At 53.7% G+C, this 21,393-nt stretch overlaps 1 protein-coding gene across 4 annotated transcripts in view; it reads left to right on the top strand.

Moving 5' to 3' along the window:
• ACSF3 (acyl-CoA synthetase family member 3) overlaps positions 1-21,393 on the top strand; it is a 53,294-nt gene that overhangs the window by 21,115 nt on the left and 10,786 nt on the right. For all 4 annotated transcript variants that reach the window (XM_064723547.1, XM_064723548.1, XM_064723549.1 and 1 more), the window contains 2 exons: positions 1,641-1,753; positions 14,433-14,559. In XM_064723547.1, coding sequence (XP_064579617.1) covers positions 1,641-1,753; positions 14,433-14,559 — 240 coding nt within the window. The remainder of the gene's footprint in view (positions 1-1,640; positions 1,754-14,432; positions 14,560-21,393) is intronic.

Below are 21,393 nucleotides of genomic sequence, written 5' to 3'. Positions count from 1 at the left end.
TGGGCACTGCCAGGGATCCAGGGGCAGCCACAGCTGCTCTGGGCACCTGTGCCAGGGCCTCAGCACCCTCCCAGGGAAGAATTTCTCCCTGATATCCCATCTGACCCTGCTCTCTGGTTGTGGGAAGCCATTCCCCCTTGTCCTGCTACTCCAGGCCCTTGTGAAAAGTCCTTCTCCAGCTGAAACTCACTCCTGTCCAGTCCTGCTGAGCCACAGGCTGCTGTGAGCTGCTGTCCCTCTCCCTGCTCCCAGGGGATGAAGGTCACAGGCCCCATCAGGAGCCATCTCGTGCCATTGGGAGGCCAAGTGAGACCTGCTGAGATCTGCTGCCCATCCCACAGGTCACAGAACAGAGCTGCCCTCTCTGCTGAGCTCTCAGGTGCTCCCCAGCACAAACAGGCCCTGAACTTTCCCAAGGGGTGGGAAAGCTGCAGGTTGGGGAGCTCTGGGTCCCAGACACAGCTTGGAGCTCAGCAGTGGTGGTTGTGACACTGTGTCAGCTCCTTGGCTTTGAAACTGAGACCTGTGCAAGAACGGGGTGGTTTTGATCCCTGCTTTTCTCCTGTGATGTTTTCTATCCAGTCGATTGATGTCTCCTAAAACTGAGATAATCCCTGGCAATTCTCAGCTGTTAAGCCTTTGCCTCCCCTGTCAGGTGCAGGCTGTAGAGGAGCAGAGTGATTGCTGTGCTCTCTCTTTTCACAGCTTTGTGTAGCTTTTGTGGTGCCTTTCTTTTTTTTCTTTAAAAAAAAACAAAAACAAAAAACCAAAAAAGGAAACAGCTTCATTCCTGAGCTCTGAAGAGGTGCAGATTTCTTCAAAGAGTGGCCAAGAGAGTCTCTTGAGGGCTGGAGACACCTTCAGAGGTATTCCCACACTGCCTGCTGCTGACACACGGTGGGATCACCCCTTCCTCAAGGGACACCCCCAGATAGGAATCCTTTAGGCCAGCACAGCAAATCTCATTGCTAGAGATGCTGTTTGCATCCCTGGCTGTGTGCTTTCCCTGCTGGGCCCCTCTCAGGACTCTAGCTGCTCACAGTGACCCCAAAATGTGTTAGAAAGTTTCTTTTCCCAGCCCAGTGCTCAAAGAAGGAGGCAGAGCTCTTCATTTCTCAGTCTCAAGGTTGTTTATTGTTCCTTATCTGTAAAATTCTTTCTCCTGTCCAGCTGAGACAGTCAGAGGCACTCTGCCTCCCCCAGGGTGGTGTTATCTTTTTATACTAAAAACTACATGTACAATATTTACAATTACTGCCCAATACCTATCACCTGTGTTAGACAGTGAGCTTCTACTCTAAACCAATTTAAAAGTGCCAACATCACAGCAGAAGATGGAGGCCAAGAAGAAGAAGGAGAAAGGCTGGACACACCAGATCCCTCCATCTTGCCCCCTGAACCCCATTCTAAAAACCCCAACAATCTCTTTTTCACCCCGTGACAAATTCCCTATCATTCTACTTAAACTGTCGTGGCTTGCAGATCCTCATATAAGGTTGGTAATTTGCTCCATGGGTCATAAGTGTCTTGGGCTCTGTGCCAGGGTCTCAGCACCCCCTGGCAGGGGTTTGGCAGTGCAGGGCAGCCAGAGGGATGTCCTGGATTCCAACACTCCCATTTTCCATGCTCTGTCCCCCCAGGTTCTGTGGGCACCCCCCTGCCCGGCGTGGCCGTGCGCATCGCCAGCGAGACCCTGAGCGGCGGCGCCCGCTCCTACAGCATCCACGCCCAGGGCGATGAGAACAGCACACAGGTACTGCCTCCTCCTTCTCCACTGCTTCACCTTGACAAGGTCTGCTCTCAGGGAAAGGTCTGTCCTTCCCAGCCTCTGAAAGCCCAAGGATTATGCTGCTCCTGCTCCCAGAACTCAGTGACAGAGTTTGTTGTACTTCGTTGCTGGGTTCCTGTAGCTGTGGTGCTTTATGGATGGACAAGTGCTGTCCATGCAGTCATGGAATGGACAGGGTTGGAAGGGACCTTAAAGCCCATCCAGTCCCACCCCTGCCATGGCAGGGACACCTCCCAATAGGCCAGGGTGCTCCAAGCCCCAGTGTCCAACCTGGCCTTGGGCACTGCCAGGGATCCAGGAGCAGCCACAGCTGCTCTGGGCACCTGTGCCAGGGTCTCACCATCCTCACAGGCAAGAATTCCTTCCCAATATCCGATATAAACATATTCTGTTTCACTCTGAAGACCCGGTCTAGTGGAAGGTCCCTGCCCACGGAACAAGACAAGCTTTAAGGTCCCTCCCAACCCAAACCATTCCATGATTCTGTGCTTGGAAGGGCAGGACTGCTGGCCTTGGTGGTTGCACTCATTTTGAAACAGCACTGGGGGAAACCCATCAGGTTTCCGTGGAAGTCAAGCTCTGTGCTGAGCTCCACGTGATGCCTGCACACAGTTGTGGTGTGCCAGAGGTCAGACATCTGGGATGGGAATCATATTCTACCCCAGGGTGCTGAGTGTTCCCTGCTGCAGCAGCAGCCCCAGCCCGAGGTCCAGGCTGTCCCTTGCCACAGAAGTGGCTGAGCAGGGTCTGCATTCCTGCCCCCTCCCCTCCACACCCTCGCTGTGGGTGTTGTGCTGCTCTGGCACATCCATCCCTGCTGATGCCTGGGCTTGGCTGAGCAGATAAATGCAGTGTGTGACAGGGGTGACCCCAGCAGTGACACTGTGTGGGTGGGACACAGGCAGGCGTGAGATTCAACCTGAAACAGGTTCCTTTGCTCATTCCCCTGGGAAATGGCTTCTCATCCAGCCACCTACAGGCTGAGGGTTTGAAAGGGCTGTGGCAGAGGCACTGCTGGTGTAAGCACTGCTGAGAGGCTCAGGAAAATCTTTTTTTGTCTGAATTATCTGGTGGCAGGTGGAGGAGCCAGCAGGGCCACAGGCAGCCCCGTGGGTGGGCTGTGCTCAGGTTGTGTTTTGTGTTCTGATGCTGTAAGAGCTGGATCCGCCCCAGACTTGTAAAGCAGCCCAGGGGACAGCTGGGAGGCACCACAGATTGTGGCTTTTATTAAAAAAAACCTCTTTGCTGCTCTTTGCTCTGTGTCACTGCTGTGGCGTGGCCGAGCAGTGGGCAAAGCAGGAGGGTCCCCATGTCCTGTTTTTGTCACTTCCTCAATGTGTGTTATATTTCACAGGTTTGTCCTCTGATCCCAGAGTTTGCTCTTGGCCTTTTTTTTCCACTTGTGTGGAACTGAGACATGAAATATAACGTGTCCCTTTTAATAATGATCCTCTAATGCTTTTTTCCCCTCAGGGATCCCTGGGCACTTTACAAATTAGGTCTCAGACACGAGAATCCCCAAAGTGCAGCTCCTTCCAGGATGAAATGTGGATGTTGTTCTACTGAATTATGAGAGGAAAAAATATGAAATGTTATTTTTTCTGCTCAGCACTCCTTCCCCTCCCTTCTCATTGCACTGAGTGACCGGAGAGGGGGAGCCCAGATGATCAGTGTGTGGTGCTGGAAGCCCAGCACCTCCCCAGGGCTTCACAGAGCTGGGGTTCACATAACTCTCCTCTTTCCTCTGGCTTCAGGCTGCTTGGGTTTATTCTGGGGGCACAGGAATTGCCCTTTTTCCTGGTGATTTCCCACCTGCAGCCCCCAGTGTGGCCCATACCCAGGGCTCACATTCTTGCAGGAGCTCCCACCAGCGCTGGCCTTGGCTCCCTGCCCCTTGCTGATGGTTCACTTTCCGTCAGGCTCTCCCCCGGGGACCTTTTGAATGTTCTGGTGAATTCTCAAGTCATCAGCAGGGGAGGGTGTGGGGAGGTGGTAATTTGCCTCTGGGCATTGGCTCATGGGTTGGTTCCTCTCGGAAAAGCTGTCCCCATGTCACCCACCATTCCTCTTGTCCCAGTTTAACTGGGAGCTGAAGGGAGAGCAATGGTCCCATCTGTTCAGGCCACCCTAGGAGACAGTGGCTGGCTGGGTACCTCCAGGACATCCACAACATTTCCAGGAGCAGAGCAGAGCCAGCTGCCTCTGTCCCTGGGACTGTCACAAGGTGGGAAAAACAGTCCCTGCTCCCAGCATGTGTTGGCACAGATGGCTGCGTGGAGATGCCAGGAGTTTGGGGTTTGTGTGCCCTGGGCACGGAGTGTGACTGTCCCTGGCGTGACCAGGTGGCAGCCTTGGTGACAACACCTCTGCCACCAGGGATGCTGGAATTCCTGTGCCTCACACCTGCGGTGCCAGGCAGAGCCTCACCTGCTCAGTGCCCGCCCCAGCCGTTGCTGCTGGCGCTGTGTGCATCATGCTTGGTTAATAATTCATGTCAGGGGACACAACGTCAGTGGAATTTATTTAAAACCGGGCGGATCTGACAGTCCGAGCGCTCCTCACGCCCCAGCAGTCCGGGAAAGGCCCGGCTTGGTTAAAGCCAGCTCCTCCTCGGCACAGGGGCTGCCCCAGGGATGGGAGGAGCTGGCTGGTGTCACCAGATAACCCCCTGGCCTTTCCCTTGCCTCCTCTGAGAAGGATGAACAAATCTTTCCTCGCCTTTCTCACAGGAGGGCTCTGAGCCTTATCGTGGAGGAGACTGAGGGGAGACCTCAGGGGTCTTCAACATCCTCATGTGAGACAGCAGAGGGGCAGGTACTGATTTCTTCCCTCTGGTGAGCAGGGACAGGGCCCAGGGAATGGCTGGAGCTGTGCCAGGGATGTTTAGGTTGGATATCAGGGAAAGGTTCTTCCCCCAGAGGGTGCTGGCACTGGGAATGGGCACAGCCCCGAGGCTGCCACAGCTCCAGGAGAGTTTGGACAATGCTCCAGGGATGCCCAGGGTGGGATTGTTGGGGGGTCTGTGCAGGATTGGTTGGATTGATGATCCCTATGGTCCCTCCCAGCCCAGGATATTCCATGATTCCATGATTCAAGCACCATGGGGCTGATCCAGGGGGATGCTGAGCACCCCGGCAGGAATTGCCCTCTGAGCCATCTCTTCTCCCCGGGCTCCTGTGAGCAGGTGATGTCTGTGCCGGGGCTGAGGCACCCTCAGGGCAATCTGGGAGGCGTTCACAGCTCGGCTGTGCCTGCAGAGCCCTCCTGACAGCCAGCAGGGAGCAGAGAGCACTGCCCTTGCCAAGGAATTGTGTGCGGAGCTCGCAGGGTCAGCGCCCTCCCCGCCCGCCTTGGGCTGTGCTCCTGCTCCTGCCCCACCTCTGCCAGCGTTATCCGAGCTGCTCCTTCCCCACCAACACCGTCTGACCCTTTCCATGTGCCATCCAAACAGGAGGAGGAGGAGGAGGAGGCAGGCTGTGGGTGGCAGGAGCTGGGGAGTGTTCCTGCTCTGCCTGAGCCTGCAGCAGGGCACCGCTGCAATTTGCAAAGCTGGTTCCTGGCACACCCTGAAGATCAATAATCTACTTAGCTGAAAGTTTGCTGCATCTCTGTTCTGCCCTGCATTTTCTCCCATCCCTTGATTGGAGATTTCTTTTGGATTCCTTTCCTTCAGTCCTTCAGTCTCCTCTCAGGAGCCTTGTGCTCCGTTCATCCCGTTTGTTCAGGGTTTCAGCCTGTCCTGTGCTGCTTCCTCTGGGTGTTGTGACCAGCCTGACCCATCCCCTCTGCTCCAGCAGCCTGGGGACACCTGTGACAGGCCAGCGAGGGCAGCAGTGACAGTGCCATTGGTGTCACAGCCCTGACTGTGTCCCCACCTCCAGCCTGTGCAGGAGTGTGGGATGCAGAGCAATTCCCTGCAGAGATGCTGCCCTGGGAGCCCTGGGAGAAAGGCTTCTCCTCCAATATCACTGGGAGGAGAGGTGTGGGAGTGGGTGTGAGGGACAGCACTGCCCTGAGTCATCCCACAGTGGAGCCACTGGCATCCAGAGCAGTTCTCAGCTCCCCACCTTCCTTAGCCAGCTGCCTGCTGGGCCCATCTGACCCTTCAGGCTCAGTGATCCTTACCCACAGCCTGGGGTGCTGCATCCCATGGGCTGTTTCCCCCTGGATTTTTGGCAGCTGTCCCTGTGGCTGTGGCGCCCAGGAAAGGGTTACAGCTCTCCAGCTCTGAGCGTTTCAGTTTGCTTTGTTCGGTGCAATGCATATTTCATACGCTCAGCTTCCCAGCTGGCAGAGGCCTGGAAACCCTGCAAGCTGTCGGGTATTGTCTCTCTCCTTCTCCCCTTGTTTGTTTGTTGGCTTTTTTGGGGTTGTCATTTTTGTTGGATTTCTCTTTTTTTTCTTTTTTCTTTTTCATCTTTCCCAAATTGCTGTCTCTCACCAAAGCCCAGCCCTGGTGCTGACAAAGGGGGGCTATCAATAGCTGAATGGCTCCCCAGCTGTAGCCAGGGCTGCAGCCAGGGCTTTCACGGGCAGCAATTTCCTCGCCGGGGCTGCAGAGGGAGCGTGGGGACACAGGCAGGAGCTGGCAGCAGGAGGACGCTGTGCCACGGCCTTCCCCCCCTTCCAAAGGTTGTCATTAGCTCGTTTATCCATATGCAAGCTGTCGTGCTGGACGGGAGCGGGCTCGGCCGTGGCTGTCCCTCCCTCCCGAAAGCCACCAGCATCTCTGTCCCCTCCTCCCGTGCCCCCCGTGGCTGTGCCATCTGCTCCCAGCCCTGCTGCTTGCCAGAGCCTCGGTGGGGCTGGGGGCAGCTGCCTCTGTCCCCCGTGCTTGTGATGCAGCTCTTGGCTGTTGGTGTCCCCATGGAGGGGACCAGGAGCGGCTCCACCTCGCTCTGATCATCCCAGATCTCTTCAGAGCCCCTGGGGTGGTGCCCACTGAGCTGCCAGGGTTGTTTTGGAGGACTGGGCACCCCCTGGCTGACTTGGGTATCCCTGTGGGATTCTCCTCACCCATTCAGGAATCCCAGCACAGCTGGTGAGGCTGTAGCTGCTCTTCTGCAGAGGCCAGAGATGGGCATGTGCCCCCTGTGCCTGGCACTCCTGAGAATGCCCAGGGATGGGCACGTGCCCCCCGTGCCTGGCACTCCTGAGAATGCCCAGGATGGGCAGGATGTGGCACCTGGCCCTGCCTGTCCCACAGGAACAACTGAAGGAACACCTGGATTGTTCCTGTCCCATCCCATCCACACCTCAGCCTGGACCCGTTCATTCCTTGTCCTCAGTGCTCCTGCACCTCCAGAGCAGCTCTCCTCCAGTTTTTCACTGCTTTTCTTGTCCCTGCTCCATCCCATCCTCATGTGTTGGTACCTGGATGGTGAATTTACCCCATCCCATCTCCCATGAGGAGCTTTCCCTCAGCTCCATGATCCCTCCCGTCAGGCAGTGTGGGGAATGTGTTGTTGTATTGAAGGCAGTCTGGATTAGATCTGCAGCTTTTCTTCTCTCTGCAACCCCAGCCCTCAGGATTTCTGGCACAATCCACCTTTGATAAAAACACTCTGCATTTATTCCCATTTTCCATTTGCCTCAGCTCCTTCCAGAGCCCTCTCAGTGCTGGACACTGCACTTGTGTGTGTTCCAGTTATTTTCTTTTTTTTTGCCATATTTCTCTCATCTCCTCAGGATCCTGTTTTGTGTCCTGACCAAGTAATTCAAGAGTCTCCACTTTGTTGCCCAGGCTGCTTTTGTTCCTGTATAAACATTTTAGCTGCTTCTCATTGATCACATGCTGTTCCTTACTCAACTCAGGCATTGATTCCATTCTCAGATGTATTTATATCTCCTTCCTTCTTTCTGTCTGCCCTCTGGTTTGGGTTTTATTTTTAATTTGTGGCCATAGCTCTGTTTTATTTCTTCCTGGTAGTGAAATAGAGGCAGAGGTTGCAGTAGCATCATGTCCTGTTGTTTCTCAGCTGAAAACTCTTCCCATCACAGGGACAGCCCTGATTCCAGGAGAATATTTCCTTGCCCAGGCTGCTTTTGTTCCTGTATAAACATTTTAGCTGCTCCTCATTGATCACATGCTGTTCCTCACTCAACTCATGCATCGATTCCATTCTCTGATGTATTTATATCTGCCAAGAGGAGCCCTCTTTCCACAAGAGTTTCCTTTGAGCTCACCTTTGTCACAGCACCCTCGAGATGTGCAGGATTTCTCTGCTTCGGCCCGCGCAGCTGAAGAACGAGTCTGGACTCTTCACTTTTTGGTCTTGAGGTTGTTTATTAATTTTATCTATAAAATTTCCTTTCTGCCCAGCTGAGATCTGCTCAGCAGGGCAGCCACAGGCACTCTGTGTTGTCCTTTTATACTACAAACTACGTATAACATATTTACACTGAATTCCCAATACCTATCACCTGTGTTAGACAGTGCACTTCTACTCCAAACCAACCCAAAGTGCCAACATCACTGCAGAAAATGGAGAACAAGAAGAAGAAGGAGAAAGGCTGGACACGGCCAGATTCCTCCATCTTGTCCCCATAACCCCCCATACCAAAAATCCTAAAATCTACATTTTCACTCTGTGATTATTTTATTATTACACTGTTCAAACCTGTGTGACCTTTCCCAAACTTGGCTCGTTTTCTGTCATGCTTTTGGGATCATCTGGAGCTGATCAGGCTGGGAACCTAAAAAATTCAGTATTGCCTAAAAATATAGACAATCACTTTTGTTTTCAGTGGAGCAACGTTTGCTGTAAGTAGAGGGTTGGGTTGTTTGAAAATAAGTTTCAGTGTTCCAGCTCCACTGTGCACCAGCCTTGCTTTTAAATTTATAACTCTCCAAAATGAAAAGTAAATGGATTGTGTTATTCCCAGCCCTTTTATAAAAGTTAACATTGCAAAAACAGATGTGAAATGTGGCCTCGCAGATTACAGCCTGAGCTTGGGGTTTTTTGGTTGGGGTTTTATTTTTTCCTTGCTCTCTGTGTGCTGTGTCCCTGAGGAGCAGAAATCTGCCTTTTTCCAGCAGGAGGAAAATTGTTCTGTGTCTGAATTGCCTCCTGCCAGGCTCGTGTGGATGCTGCAGGACACGGAGCTCCAAGGAACCATAATGCCTCTGCAAAACCAGGCAGCTTAGCAGGGAATCTTTAATTAGGAAAGTTCAGATTGCCTGGGAGTTTGGTAATGCTCTAACACACCTCCCAGTCCTAGGACATCCATTGCAGTGTGGCCCTGGGAATGGTGATTAGAGGCACTGGTGAGCAGGTTATTATCCCCAGCATCCTGCAGGAGGCAGGTGAGCACATCCTCACTTCCCACACCAGGCCTGCCTGTGGTGGGGTCTGGAAAAGCAGAGTCTGGGCCAGGCCTGGAGCTGTTGGATGCTGTGCTCAGCCTGGAGAAAAGGAGGCTCAGGGGGCACCTTGTGGCTCTGGACAGCTCCTGACAGGAGGGGACAGCCAGGGTGTGTCAGGCTCTGCTCCAGGGAACAGGGACAGGACAAGGGGAAACAGCTTCAAGCTGTGCCAGGGGAGGCTCAGGGTGGACAGCAGCAGGAATTCCTTCATGGAAAAGGTTTTCAACCTTCCCCAGGGAGGGTTGGAGCCCCCATCCCTGGAGGTGGCACTCAGTGCTGGGGACAAGGTGGGCATTGGGCACAGCTTGGGCTCAATGATCCTGAAGCTCTTTTCCAGCCTCAGTGATCCTGGGATTCTGGGACAGGCTCTGGGCCACCAAAGCCTTGGAGGGGACAGGGAGGTGTCTGGAGGGAGTGAGGAGCCTGTCTTGGGTGCAGGACAGAGCTGGGTCAGTCCTTCAGGCTTTGTTGTATCATTTCCTGTGCTCTGGTATGTTAAAAAAGCTCAGCAAACCCCAGGAAGAAGTGACTTCTCTGGCAGAAGAGGTAAAAGGGCTCTGTCACTTCCATAAACCTCACATACATAAATTATTGGCTTCTATTAGTCACTTTAGGGCTCAGTTGCTTAATTATTTTGATCACAGTAATCATTTATTTACAAGGTGGGGAAAAATGCCAAGCACTTCCAAGCTGAGCAGCGCAGCAGGGAGGAGGCAGGGCTGCAGAAGCATTTCTTTCCTCCCCACAAGTCAAAATGCTTTTGCTGCATGGAGTTACAAGGTCCTTTTTGAGGTCCCTGCTGAGAGATGATGCTCTGATCCACAGCCTTTGGTTCTCCCCCAAGAAAGAGGTTCAGCAAAACCAACTTCAGGTCCCTGTGCAGGAGAAGGATCCAGGGAGAGCTCAGAGCCCCTTTCAGGGCCTAGAGGGGCTCCAGGAGAGCTGGAGAGGGACTGGAGATAAGGGATGGAGGGACAGGACACAGGGAATGGCTTTAAACTGAAAAGAGGCAGGCTTAGATGGGATATCAGGGAGAAATCCTTCTCTGTGAGGATGTGAGGCCCTGGCACAGGTGCCCAGAGCAGCTGTGGCTGCCCCTGGATCCCTGGCAGTGCCCAAGGCCAGGCTGGACAGGGCTTGGAGCACCCTGGGGTAGGGGAAGGTGTCCCTGCCCATGGTGGGACTGGATAAACTTTGAAATCCTTCCAACCCAGACACTTCCATGGCTCTGTGAGTATGTGGGAGGTGAAGGGGAAAGGAGGCATCTGGTAGGGTTTAAGTGGATCTCTCTAAAACCTGTTTGCAGCCTGAAGGTATTTGGTTTTTCTCCTAAAAGTCTGTTTTCCTCCCAATGCCCAGCCCAAGAACACGCTCTGACCTCCTCAAACCTCACCCTCCAGCTTCCCCTCTGTGTGTCCCACATGTTTCTGCTCAGGAATCCACCGTGCCTTCCCTGCTTCCCAGAGAGGGACAGGCAGCTCTGAGCCTTCCCTAATTCCATGAGATCCGTTAGAGCTCCGAGCTGCAGCTCCTGGTGGGGCAGAGACCGCAGGGAACAAACGAACAAACAAACGAATAAACGGCCCCTCAACAACCCAGGCCTGTGCCAGCCAGGGTTCCCAGCCCTTTACACACCACCCTCCTAATAGAGAGGTAAAATGGCAACGGGGAGAGGGGAAATATGCATTTTCTAATCACCCAGATTTAGGCCTTCAAAGGATTTATTACAACCTTTTATTTCCATGCGTGGAAAATGGAATCTTATCTCGCCAGCCGGCTGGTCCAGCTCCACTGCCTTTGGAGCAGGGAGCTCTCTAACAACCTCCAGGGCCACGCTGTGCCTGGCTGTTAAACTTGCTGGAATGCATTAAAATATGGCCCTGGGAGAGGGGGAGATGGTGCACTCAGCAATGGGATGCCTCCAGCAGCTGCTGGTGCCATCGAGCCGTGCTGGAACAGCAGGAGCCACCAGGGCTGGGGGGAGAAAGGAAACCCCAGCTGTGTGTGCCATCCCTGCTGCCAGAGCCAGCCAGCACGGTGTACCTGGCACTGCAGAGGGGTCAGCTGGCAGGAGATGAATGCCATGAACCTGCAATTTGAGTTGCTGCTGTTGGGGAGCAGTGCTGGGGCTGCCTGTGCCTCATTGGGAGCAGTGCTGGAGCTGTCTGTGCCCCTGTGCCAGGCTGGGAGCAGGGCTGGGGCTGTCTGTGCCACGCTGGGGCTGTCTGTGCCCCTGTGCCATGCTGGGAGCAGGGCTGGGGCTGTCTGTGCCACACTGGGGCTGTCTGTGCCCCTGTGCCATGGTGGGAGCAGGGCTGGGGCTGTCTGTGCCCCTGTGCCATGGTGGGAGCCGTGCTGGCTCTGTCTGTGCCCCTGTGCCATGCTGGGGCTGTCTGTGCCCCTGTGCCACGCTGGGAGCAGTGCTGGGGCTGTCTGTGCCACACTGGGGCTGTCTGTGCCCCTGTGCCACGCTGGGAGCAGGGCTGGGGCATATGTGCCATGTGGGGCTGTCTGGCCCCTGTGCATGGTGGGAGCAGTGCATAGCTAAGTATGTGCGCACATGGGGCTGTCTGTGCCCTGTGCCAGGCTGGGAGCAGTGCTGGGGCTGTCTGTGCCACACTGGAGCTGTCTGTGCCTCTGTGCCAGGCTGGGAGCAGTGCTGGGGCTGCCTGTGCCACACTGGGGCTGTCTGTGCCCCTGTGCCATGGTGGGAGCAGTGCATAGGCTGTATGTGCCACACTGGGGCTGTCTGTGCCCCTGTGCCAGGCTGGGAGCAGGGCTGGGGCTGTCTGTGCCACACTGGGGCTGTCTGTGCCCCTGTGCCATGGTGGGAGCAGTGCTGGGGCTGTCTGTGCCACACTGGGGCTGTCTGTGCCCCTGTGCCATGCTGGGGCTGTCTGTGCCACACTGGGGCTGTCTGTGCCCCCTGTGCCATGCTGGTGACACTCTGAGGGCAGCAAGCAAAATCCTATTAAGGTAACGTCACGGCCCCTCCGTTTTACTGTGTGCAAGCCAGCCATAACATCATTAAATTACACAACAAGGAGGTGCCTGCTGCCAAGGGGCTCTGCTCGAGATAAGATGTGGCTTGAGCCGCTGCCAAAGTTGGAGTTGATATGACAGGGAATTTGGAGCGGGTTCAAGGCTTGATTCACACCAGACATGGCACTGTGCAGGTAAATCAGGGCGGGATTGATCCCTGGGGCTCTGCAGGTACCTGGCACTGTGGAATCCTGGGCAGGATGGGGCTGGAGGGGTTTGGAGCAGACAGATTTACAGCTGCTCTCATGCTCAGGGCTGACAAGAAGCAGCCAGAGCCTGGCAGGATGTGTAGGTGAAGTTCAGGGAACTGTTTGCAGGTTCTCAGCTCTGCCATCCCCTCCCCAGCCCTTCTGGGGAGTGGGAAGTGGCCTGAACACCAGGACACTGCTCAGGAAGCTGCTTGCTGTGTGATGCCACAGCTGGAACGTCAGGAAAAGGAGTGAGAAGAAAGAGCTGCACCATAAAACTCCACACTGCCTGTAAGAGCCCTGAAGCCAGCCTTGCTGGTCCCTCAGTGCCACCCACCATGTCCCTGCCACTCTTGTCCATGGAGGCTTTGTGCCTCTTGTGCCCTTCGTGCCCATTGTGCCCTTTTTTGTGCCTCTTTGTGCCCTTTTTCGGATCCTTTGTGCCCTTTGCTGCTGCAGGTGTGGAATTTTGCTCCAGGCCCTCCAGACCTCATGGATAGTCTGGGCTTCAGCTCCATCTTTCAGATCCCTGGGGAGAACTCACCCAGCACCATCCCCACTCTGCCATCACTCAGCAAAATTCCTCACTGGCATTAAGGACTTTTCTTTCCTGCAGCATCTTCCAGGCAGGGAATTGATCCCCCAGCCAGGGCTCTGGAAGCCTGGGCTGTGTGTGCAGAGGTCCCCTTGTCACCCCATCCTCCAGGACAGGACATCAGGAAGGAAATACTTTAAAATGATGCCTAGGAAGCAGTTTTCTAAGCGTTTTCCATTAGGGAAGCTTTGTTTCCATCAGAGGCTGCAGAGCCTGCCCTGCCCTGGGACTGCCTGGCGCTCCAGCACTGCTATTACAGCTTTCCCTTGTGGCCCTGTTGCTGGCACTGCTGAGTTTTGGGGTCCCAGATGGATCCTGGCCATTGCAGCAGCTCAAGTACAAAGTGGCTGGGAAAGGGGCTTGGAATTCCTGTTCCTGAGCTGTTCTCCATGGAGCAGTGTGTGCAGGCACATCCCACAGCACCCTGCCATCCCAGCAGTGCCTTTGCACACCTTGGTTGTGGATTTCAACTGACAGAGAATGGGTTAGATGGGAGATTGGGAAGGAATTCCTGGCTGTGAGAAGCTCTGGCTGCCCCTGGGTCCCTGGAAGGGCTCAGAAAGGACCATCCCATCCCCAAGAGTATTTCCTGCACTTCTGCATGTGTGATCTCTCTCCCAGCAGCTGGAAGTTCCAGGATGGCAATCCATGTTTTCCTATAACACAGATGTTCATTGCCAGTGCTTTGGAAATCAAAAACACCTGGATGAGCCTTTCCACCTGAGGAGAGAGGTCCTGCAGGTGGGCAGGGTGTGGTGGAGCTTGGCCAGGGCTGGAAGAGCCCATGGTGTGGCTCCTGTGTGTCACCCTGCATGCTGCCTGACATGCTGCTGGGGTCTCGAGTTTCTGTGGTTGAAATGACCCCCAAGGTATTAGAAAATCTCTTTTTTCCCAGCCCCACGACTAAAGAAGTCGAGATTCCTCAGTTCTGCTTTTCAAGGTTGTTTATTTTCTCTTAATCTATTCCATTCTTTCTCTGACCTGCTGAGATCTGTCCGGCAGGTCGGGTTGTGGCACAGTCCCTGCCCTTGGGGTGGTGTTGGATTTTTGTACTAAGAACTACCTGTACTTTATTTATAATAATTTTCCAATACCTATCACCTATGTTAGACAGTCTGTCTAAATCAATCCAAAAATCATCACAGCAGAAGATGGAGGACAAGAAGGACAGGACACACCCAGATTCCTCCATTTTGGTTCCTCCTCTTGAACCCCCATTCTAAAACCTCAAAATTCTACTTTTTCACCCTGTGACAAATTCACTATCGTTCTACTCAAACTCTTGTGGCTTGTAAATCCTCACACAAAGTTGGGAATTGTTTCCATGGGCTAAAATGGATGGCACAGGTGTTTGTGACTCCATGCCAAGGTCTGGAGTCATGCAGGGCAGCCAGAGCAGTGTGACCCTGGGGACAGGTGACGGGAGCTGCACTGACCGTGTGCCTGTCCTAGGTGACGCCGGGCCTGGAGGGACAGGAGGGGGAGCTGCAGGTGAAGGGGCCCTCGGTGTTCCGCGAGTACTGGAACCGACCCAAGGAGAGCGCGGACGCCTTCACGCCCGACGGATGGTTCCGGACAGGTACGGGGACAGGGACAGCACAGGGACAGGGACAGCAGCGGGAACAGTGCCTTGGCACAGGGACAGGGACAGGGACAGCAGCTCGGGGTGGCTGGGAGGGCTTGGAGAGAGCTGGCAGTGCAGGCTGGATGTGCTTCCATGCCAGCCTCGGCCATGGTGAGTCACCGAGTGATGGGGGCTGTTTGGGGTCCTTTGCTCTATAATACCACTGCTTAATGTTTTCCTGCGAATTCAGCTTTGCAGACAGGTGGGATTTGTCTCAATTTACACAGGGATTGTGTCTCAGAATCATTAACCACCAACTAGAGCCCCCTGAGAGGAGGGTGCGGCCAGGTGGGGGTTGGGTTCCACTTCCAGGCTTCCAGTGATTTGAGGAAATGGCCTCAGGCTGTGCCAGGGGAGGCTCAGGTGGGATATCAGCAGGAATTTCATAATGGGAAGGGCTGTTCATTGGCAGGGGCTGCCCAGGGAGCTGCTGCAGTCCCCATCCCTGGAGGTATCCAGGGAAGTCCTGGATGTGGCACTCAGTGCTCTGGGATGGGTGACACAGTGGGGATCAGTCACAGGTTGGACTTGATGACCTTGGAGGTCTTTTCCAGCCTCAGTGATTCTGGGATTCTCTGATTTCCCCATTCCCCTCTTTACCGTGTGTTAGCAGTGCTGTGGTGGCAGCAGTCAGGCTGGGTTTCTGATGCCTCCTGTGTAACCTGATTTATTGCTGGTTCCTGGAGAAGCTGTGATTTATTCTAATTGTTCTCCCGAAGCAGAGCTCACTCTGCCAGCAGTGTCACCTCGAGTCCCCAGGCCAGGCGGGCACCGCGGGCTGGGACCGGAGCATCGCCAGCCCTCACGTGGGGTGCAGGGCAATCAGCTTCAAAAATTTTTTTAGTCAACACTCCTGATGAATATTTCAGCTGCAAAGGAATAGCGTGCATTAATTATTGCAAAGAGATGTCTTTAGGAGAAAATGATTTTGAAATTCAGTTTAATTTCATTGTAATGCGCCGCAAACAGGAAGGGAGTATGTGTGTTTAATTGGCTCTCGGGGGTAAGGCCGGGAAGATGGCATGCCTTTGTCACAGGCCATTAGTGATACAGACTGCATAATGAGGGACTACAATCAGCTCACAGCTGCCGGCTCCTACGGGGAGAGAATGATATTAAATAGAAATCAGTATAAATTAAACTTAACCCTTTCGCCAGCCGAGCAAAGCTCAGGGCTGGAAACAAGGGAGGGGAGCAGTGGCAGGAGTGGGGGGTTCAGGGTGGGTCAGGGGGGGCTTGGACAACCCCCTGAGCAGGCAGGTGACCTCCCTGATGTCCCCCTTCCTTCAGGTGGGAGGTTTGAACTCCCTTCTCCATCCCTACCCCCACTCTGCCTTCCTTCCCTTCCTTCCCTCTTCTGCTCCATCTCTCCTGGATATCAGGTCACTGGGACTGGGTTTTTCCCAAGCCTCATTTATTCAGCAGTGCCAGGAGCAATCCCATGGCCCCGTCCTCACCCTGCCTGCCCCAGCCTCATCAGCAGCCTCTGGAGATCACTCAGAGGTGGCAAATGTCCTGTGGTGGTAAAAAACCCCTGAGGGAATGAAAGGGGTTGTGTCCTGTCACAGGGATTGGATCTGGAGGGTGAATTATCCCCATTAAGCACAAACTGGTTACCCTGGAGCCAAAACCATACTGGCAGGATCCAGCAGAGGTGAATCCAGGCTGTAATTCCCTGTGTGTGCCACTTCCAGGTCATCCAGGTGAGTGTTTTACAGGTGAGGCTGAATGGCAGCACAGGGTGTTCCCAAAGCCCCAGCCATGGCTTTCCTGACTCTGTGCCAGCCTGCTGCTCACTGCTGACCCTGGTGGTGTCCCCAGCAGTGACCTGCAGGCTGCAGGTGGTGGCCAGGTCCCTCAGGGCTGGGCTTTCACAGAGTTATGGAGTGGATTGGATGGGCAGAGACCTTTAAGCTCATCCTGTCCCGTGAACAAGGACACCTTCCACTAGACCAGGTTGCTCCAAGCCCCGCCCAAAAAAAAGGGGGGAAAAAAGCCCAGTGATTGATGAATTCAAGGTCATGGCTCTTCTGAGAAGCCTCTGAACTCCTGGTGGTGCAGAGGGGATGTGCTGTTGCTCCCATCCTCTTTATTCCCTGGGATTTGTGCTGCTGGCTGCTGATCCCTCCATCTCTCATTTCCATCCGAGTGAATTTGATTATTTTTATTGTATTAACGCTGTTGACAGAGCTGCTGAGATCAAAGTCCCCTCCAGCCATTTCCAGGGAGACTGCTGGGTTTCCACCTGCTGTCATCCATCCAAGTGGCACCGAGCCCTCTGAGGCCGAGCTGAGCCCAGAGGAAAAACGCCTGTGGGCATCTGGCTGCTGTCCCTGCTGAGCCTGCCCAGCTGTGCCAGGCCCTGCCAGGTGAGAGGCAGCCTCAGACCCTCACCTGCTCCTGAGAGGGGAAAAGAGGGAAGGAAGAGGTTTTTTAGGATGAGGCCCTGGCACAGGATGCCCAGAGAAGCTGTAACTGCTCCTGGTTCCCTGGAAGTGCCCAAGGCAAGGTTTTGGAGAAACCTGGGACAGTGAAAGGTGTCCCTGCCCATGGCAGGGGGTGGACCTGGGTGGTCTTTAAGGTCCCCTCCAACCCAAACCATTCCATGATCCTGTGAGCAAAATCCTGTGAACCATGATCCAGTTCCCAAAACTTGGGAATTGGAGGAAAGCAGCAGAGAAACAGCAGCTTCCATGGTCATCCTGATATCCATCTATCCCTCCATCCATCCATCCATCCATCCATCCATCCATCCATCCATCCATCCATCCATCATCCATCCATCCATCCATCCATCCATCCATCCATTCCATCCATCCATCCATCCATCCATCCATCCATCCATCCCCCATCATCATCATCCATCCATCCATCCATGCCATCTCCATCCATCCATCATCATCCATCCATCCATCCTCATCCATCCATCTCCATCCATCCATCCATCCCATCCATCCATCCATCCATCATCCATCCATCCATCCATCATCCATCCATCCATTCCATCCATCCATCCATCCATCCATCCATCCATCCATCATCCATCCATCCATCCATCCATCCATCCATCCATCCATCCATCCATCCATCCATCCATCCATCCATCCATCCATCCATCCCAGCCCTTCCATGCCCCCCTGGCACTGCCAGGCTGTGTTGTCCCCACTGCCAGGTGGCTTTGGAAGCACAGGAGGGTTTGGGAGCGTGCTGGGTGCCCACCATGGTGCCCAAATCTGCCAGTCCTGCCGTGCTCCCCGGGCAGCCACAGGGCCTGAGAGCAGCCTGCTCCCCCAGGGAAGGGCAGCTTCCATTCACATTTGCCCACAGATCCAGAAAATTAGAATCTGGTGTATTCAGGGAGATTTATTTTCAATTACAGGTTAAGGCTGAGACATGAAATAGCACCGGGTTTGAAAGTAGTGCATAAATCCTGCAACAAATCCATGTATCCCTGCTCCATATAATAAGATTTTATTGATTGCTATATTGTATCTGTCAGAATAAAACTCTCTTAATGCATGCATCAGGATGGAGAAGATAGAGAGCTTGTTGGGAGTAGAATCTGATTCAAGAATCAATGCACTTTGATTAATATGTCGTTAAGAAAGTAAGAGTTATTTAACTTGTTTGATGCACACTGCAGAATGATGACTCATATCTTTTAAATTTCTTTCTTTGAGCTGCATTTCGAAAACCCCCACAACCTTGGAGCTGTTTTTCACATTGTTACATCTTGGTTTATCAGTGAATTTTTGCTGGATCCTTCTGCCCAGGTCACAAATGCCCCTGAACCCCATCAGTAATAAATCCCATGCCCAAAACACTTCTCATATCCTGTTGGTAAGGCTTTAGAGGGACAACAGAGTGGACCTGGTGTTTCTTTATTCCTTCTGGATGTTCTGCAGTGAAGGAGGAACTCCAGGGAAAACAAAACAAAACAAACAAAACCCAACAACAAAAAGAAGTTGTTTTTCCACTGTGATTACAAATCCAAGCACCAAGGACAAGCCCTGGCTGAGCTGGGAGCATCCCACTCAGCCCTGAATTCCCAGCTGGCTCCAAAATTGGAACATGCAGCCCTGAGTCCCAGTGCAGGGGACGATCCCAGTGCCTCTGCCTGGTCTCAGTCACCTCCTGCTGTCCCTGTGTCGTTTTCAGACTCAGCTGACACCAGCTGCAGATCCCTGCCATTCCCAGCCTGGCCCCTGCACATTCCACACAATCATGGAATACTTTGGGGGAGGGAGGACCTTTCAATGCCATCGAATCCAACCCTCCCATCATGACTGGAGCAGCAGGAGGGGCTGAGGGAGCTGGGAAGGGGCTCAGCCTGGAGAAAAGGGGGATCAGGGGGGACCTTGGGGCTCTGCACAGCTCCTGCCAGGAGGGGACAGCCAGGGGGGGAAACAAGGGACAGGATGAAACAAAATGGCCTTGGAGAAGGTTTAGGGTGGAGATGGGGGAAATTCTGTGGAAAGGGCAATGGTGGAGTCCCCATCCCAGAAAGTGTTGGAAAAACATAGATGTGACACAGGGGGACATGGTTAGTGGTGCCCATGGTGGTGGTGCAGGGCTGATGGTTGGACTTGATGATCTTAAAGATCTTTTCCAGCTAATTCCATGAATCTGTGATTCCCACCCCTTCTGGTGGGAAAGGCAAAGCCTCCTGCAGTTCCCAGCACAGAGCTGTGTGCTGTTTGTAGGAAAGGCCCTGGGCAGGTCACCCCCAGCTCCTGCCTGCTCTGGGGCTGTGCCCTGAGGAGCAGGAGCAGGATGCAGCCCTGTGCCCCTGGCTCAGCCTTTTCCCCATGCTTGGCTGTCCCCAGGGAGCAGCAGGTGTTTCCCTGCCAGGGGAATTGCTCACATCCGTGGGTGGAGCACAGACACCTGAAAGAGAAAATACTTGAGGCTGATCAAGGCAGATTATAAATAGAAATGCATCTAATTAGCATCTTAATCTGCAGGTTTTCTGTTTGTTTGCAGTGGCTTTCCTACTCACAAATCCAGCTAATGCAAATTCTATTTTTACAGAGATGATTCCCTAATTGCAATGTGCTGGAATGATGTGAGATCCCAGGGGATGGAGCAGCTCCTGCCAGGGGTCAGCTCTGGGCTGGGGTGGCAGGGCAGCACTCAGCTGCTGCCTTTGGGACCCTCCTTCCCACAAATGCCAGGGAAGGACACCCCAAAAACGCCAGGGGGACCCCAAACGCGCTGCTGTAGGAAGGGGCAGGAGCAGAAGCCAGACCAGGCTCCCCTTTCCACCCAGCCCTAATTTAAGAAGTGTTTCTAAAATTAAACACATAAAGATGGAATATTTTCTGGTATATCAGCCTTTATCACCCCCAGAGGCTCCTTACACACACTCAGAGCACTTTGGAGAGAGAATTCCCTTTTTCTCCTTCCTGCTTGAGTATTTATTCCTTCTCCTTGAGGATTCAGTATCTCCAGGCTATTTCCATTCCAGTATTTCCAGGTTTGCCTGGCTACTGGAGGCCTTGGGGTCACCAGCACATGGGTAGGGTGGAACTGGATGAGCTTTAAGGTCCCTTCCAACCCAAAGCATTCCGTGATTCCCTGATTCTGTGATTCTGTTTCCCTGGCTGCTGGTGAAACTGATGTTTTCAGCAGCTCAGAGTGACTTGGGATTTTTGTAGCTGTAAATGAGAGCAGCTTTTGGCACAGAATTTGTTTACTCTCTGAAGCTCTGCTCTCGTCGTATCAAACATCTTGGATGCCAACGCTTCCCTTCTTTGAGAACCTCTGCTGCACTGAGGCTCCTTTCCAGAGGCACGGAGCAATTGCTCCCCAGCTGAGAGGCAGTGGGAACAGCAGGCACCTGCAGCTCCAAAATCCAGCCCTTCCCTTTTGTTCTGTGGCTGCTCTGCTGCAGCAGTGCTGCTCCCACAGCCCGGAGGGAGAGCCTGGCACCAGCCCCTGGCTGCTGGGGATCATTCCTCCCATCCCATCTTGGTCAATTCCATCCCATGTCAGGGATTTAGGCAGGAATGGTTCCCTGTGAGGGTGGGCAGGCCCTGGCACAGGTGCCCAGAGCAGCCTCTGGATCCCTGGCAGTGCCCAAGGTCCCAGGTCACTGCATGGAAAAGAAGAGGTGATTCTGCCTTTTGCTAAGGTTTGATTGTCCCTCAGGGGCTGCAGGGAGCAGAGGGATCTGCTCTAATATATTTATTACAACCATTATTATTTTTTGTTACCACACTCTCCAAAGCTCCACCAGCCACACCTTGGAGCATTGACTTATTTATTACTCTTTGAATTTTCCTTTTCTTCTCCTTGTCTGCAGGGATTTCCATAAATATTTAAATGCTAATGTGCAAAAAAAAGAAGTGTTTTTCATTTTTACTCACCCATTTTCTTTTCTGGCTGCTCCTCTGGGCAAACCCATCTGCAGTAACTCAGGCTGGAGGAGTGGGGGGTCCCTGCTCAGCCTGCTTGTGTCATATCAGCCACCCCTGAGTTCCTGCTGGTGAGGGCTGAACCTCCAAACCCTTGGCTGCCTGCTTTGCAGAAACCTTCCAGGTCTGCCTGGTTTGTGCACTGCTTTCCATTGGAGCAGGACAGGCAGCCTGGGGAGAGTTCATCTGCTCCTGCCCTTCACTCTGAGGCCTTGGAGAGGCTCCTGGCCATGCTGGGCTGAAGAAATGAGATAAAAATGAGGAGCAGCAGCACCTCTGCCAGGGCAGGCAGGAGCTGAGGCTCTGCCTGGCTTTGCCAAGGCTGAGTTTCCATTTGGTGCTGTCCTGTCCTGGCTGGGTGCCCAGGACTGGG

The sequence above is a fragment of the Zonotrichia leucophrys genome, chromosome 11, assembly GCF_028769735.1.
Source record: "Zonotrichia leucophrys gambelii isolate GWCS_2022_RI chromosome 11, RI_Zleu_2.0, whole genome shotgun sequence".
Taxonomy (NCBI): domain Eukaryota; kingdom Metazoa; phylum Chordata; class Aves; order Passeriformes; family Passerellidae; genus Zonotrichia; species Zonotrichia leucophrys.
Note: the sequence above shows the minus strand (reverse complement) of the source record. Positions and strands in the feature narration are given on the sequence as shown.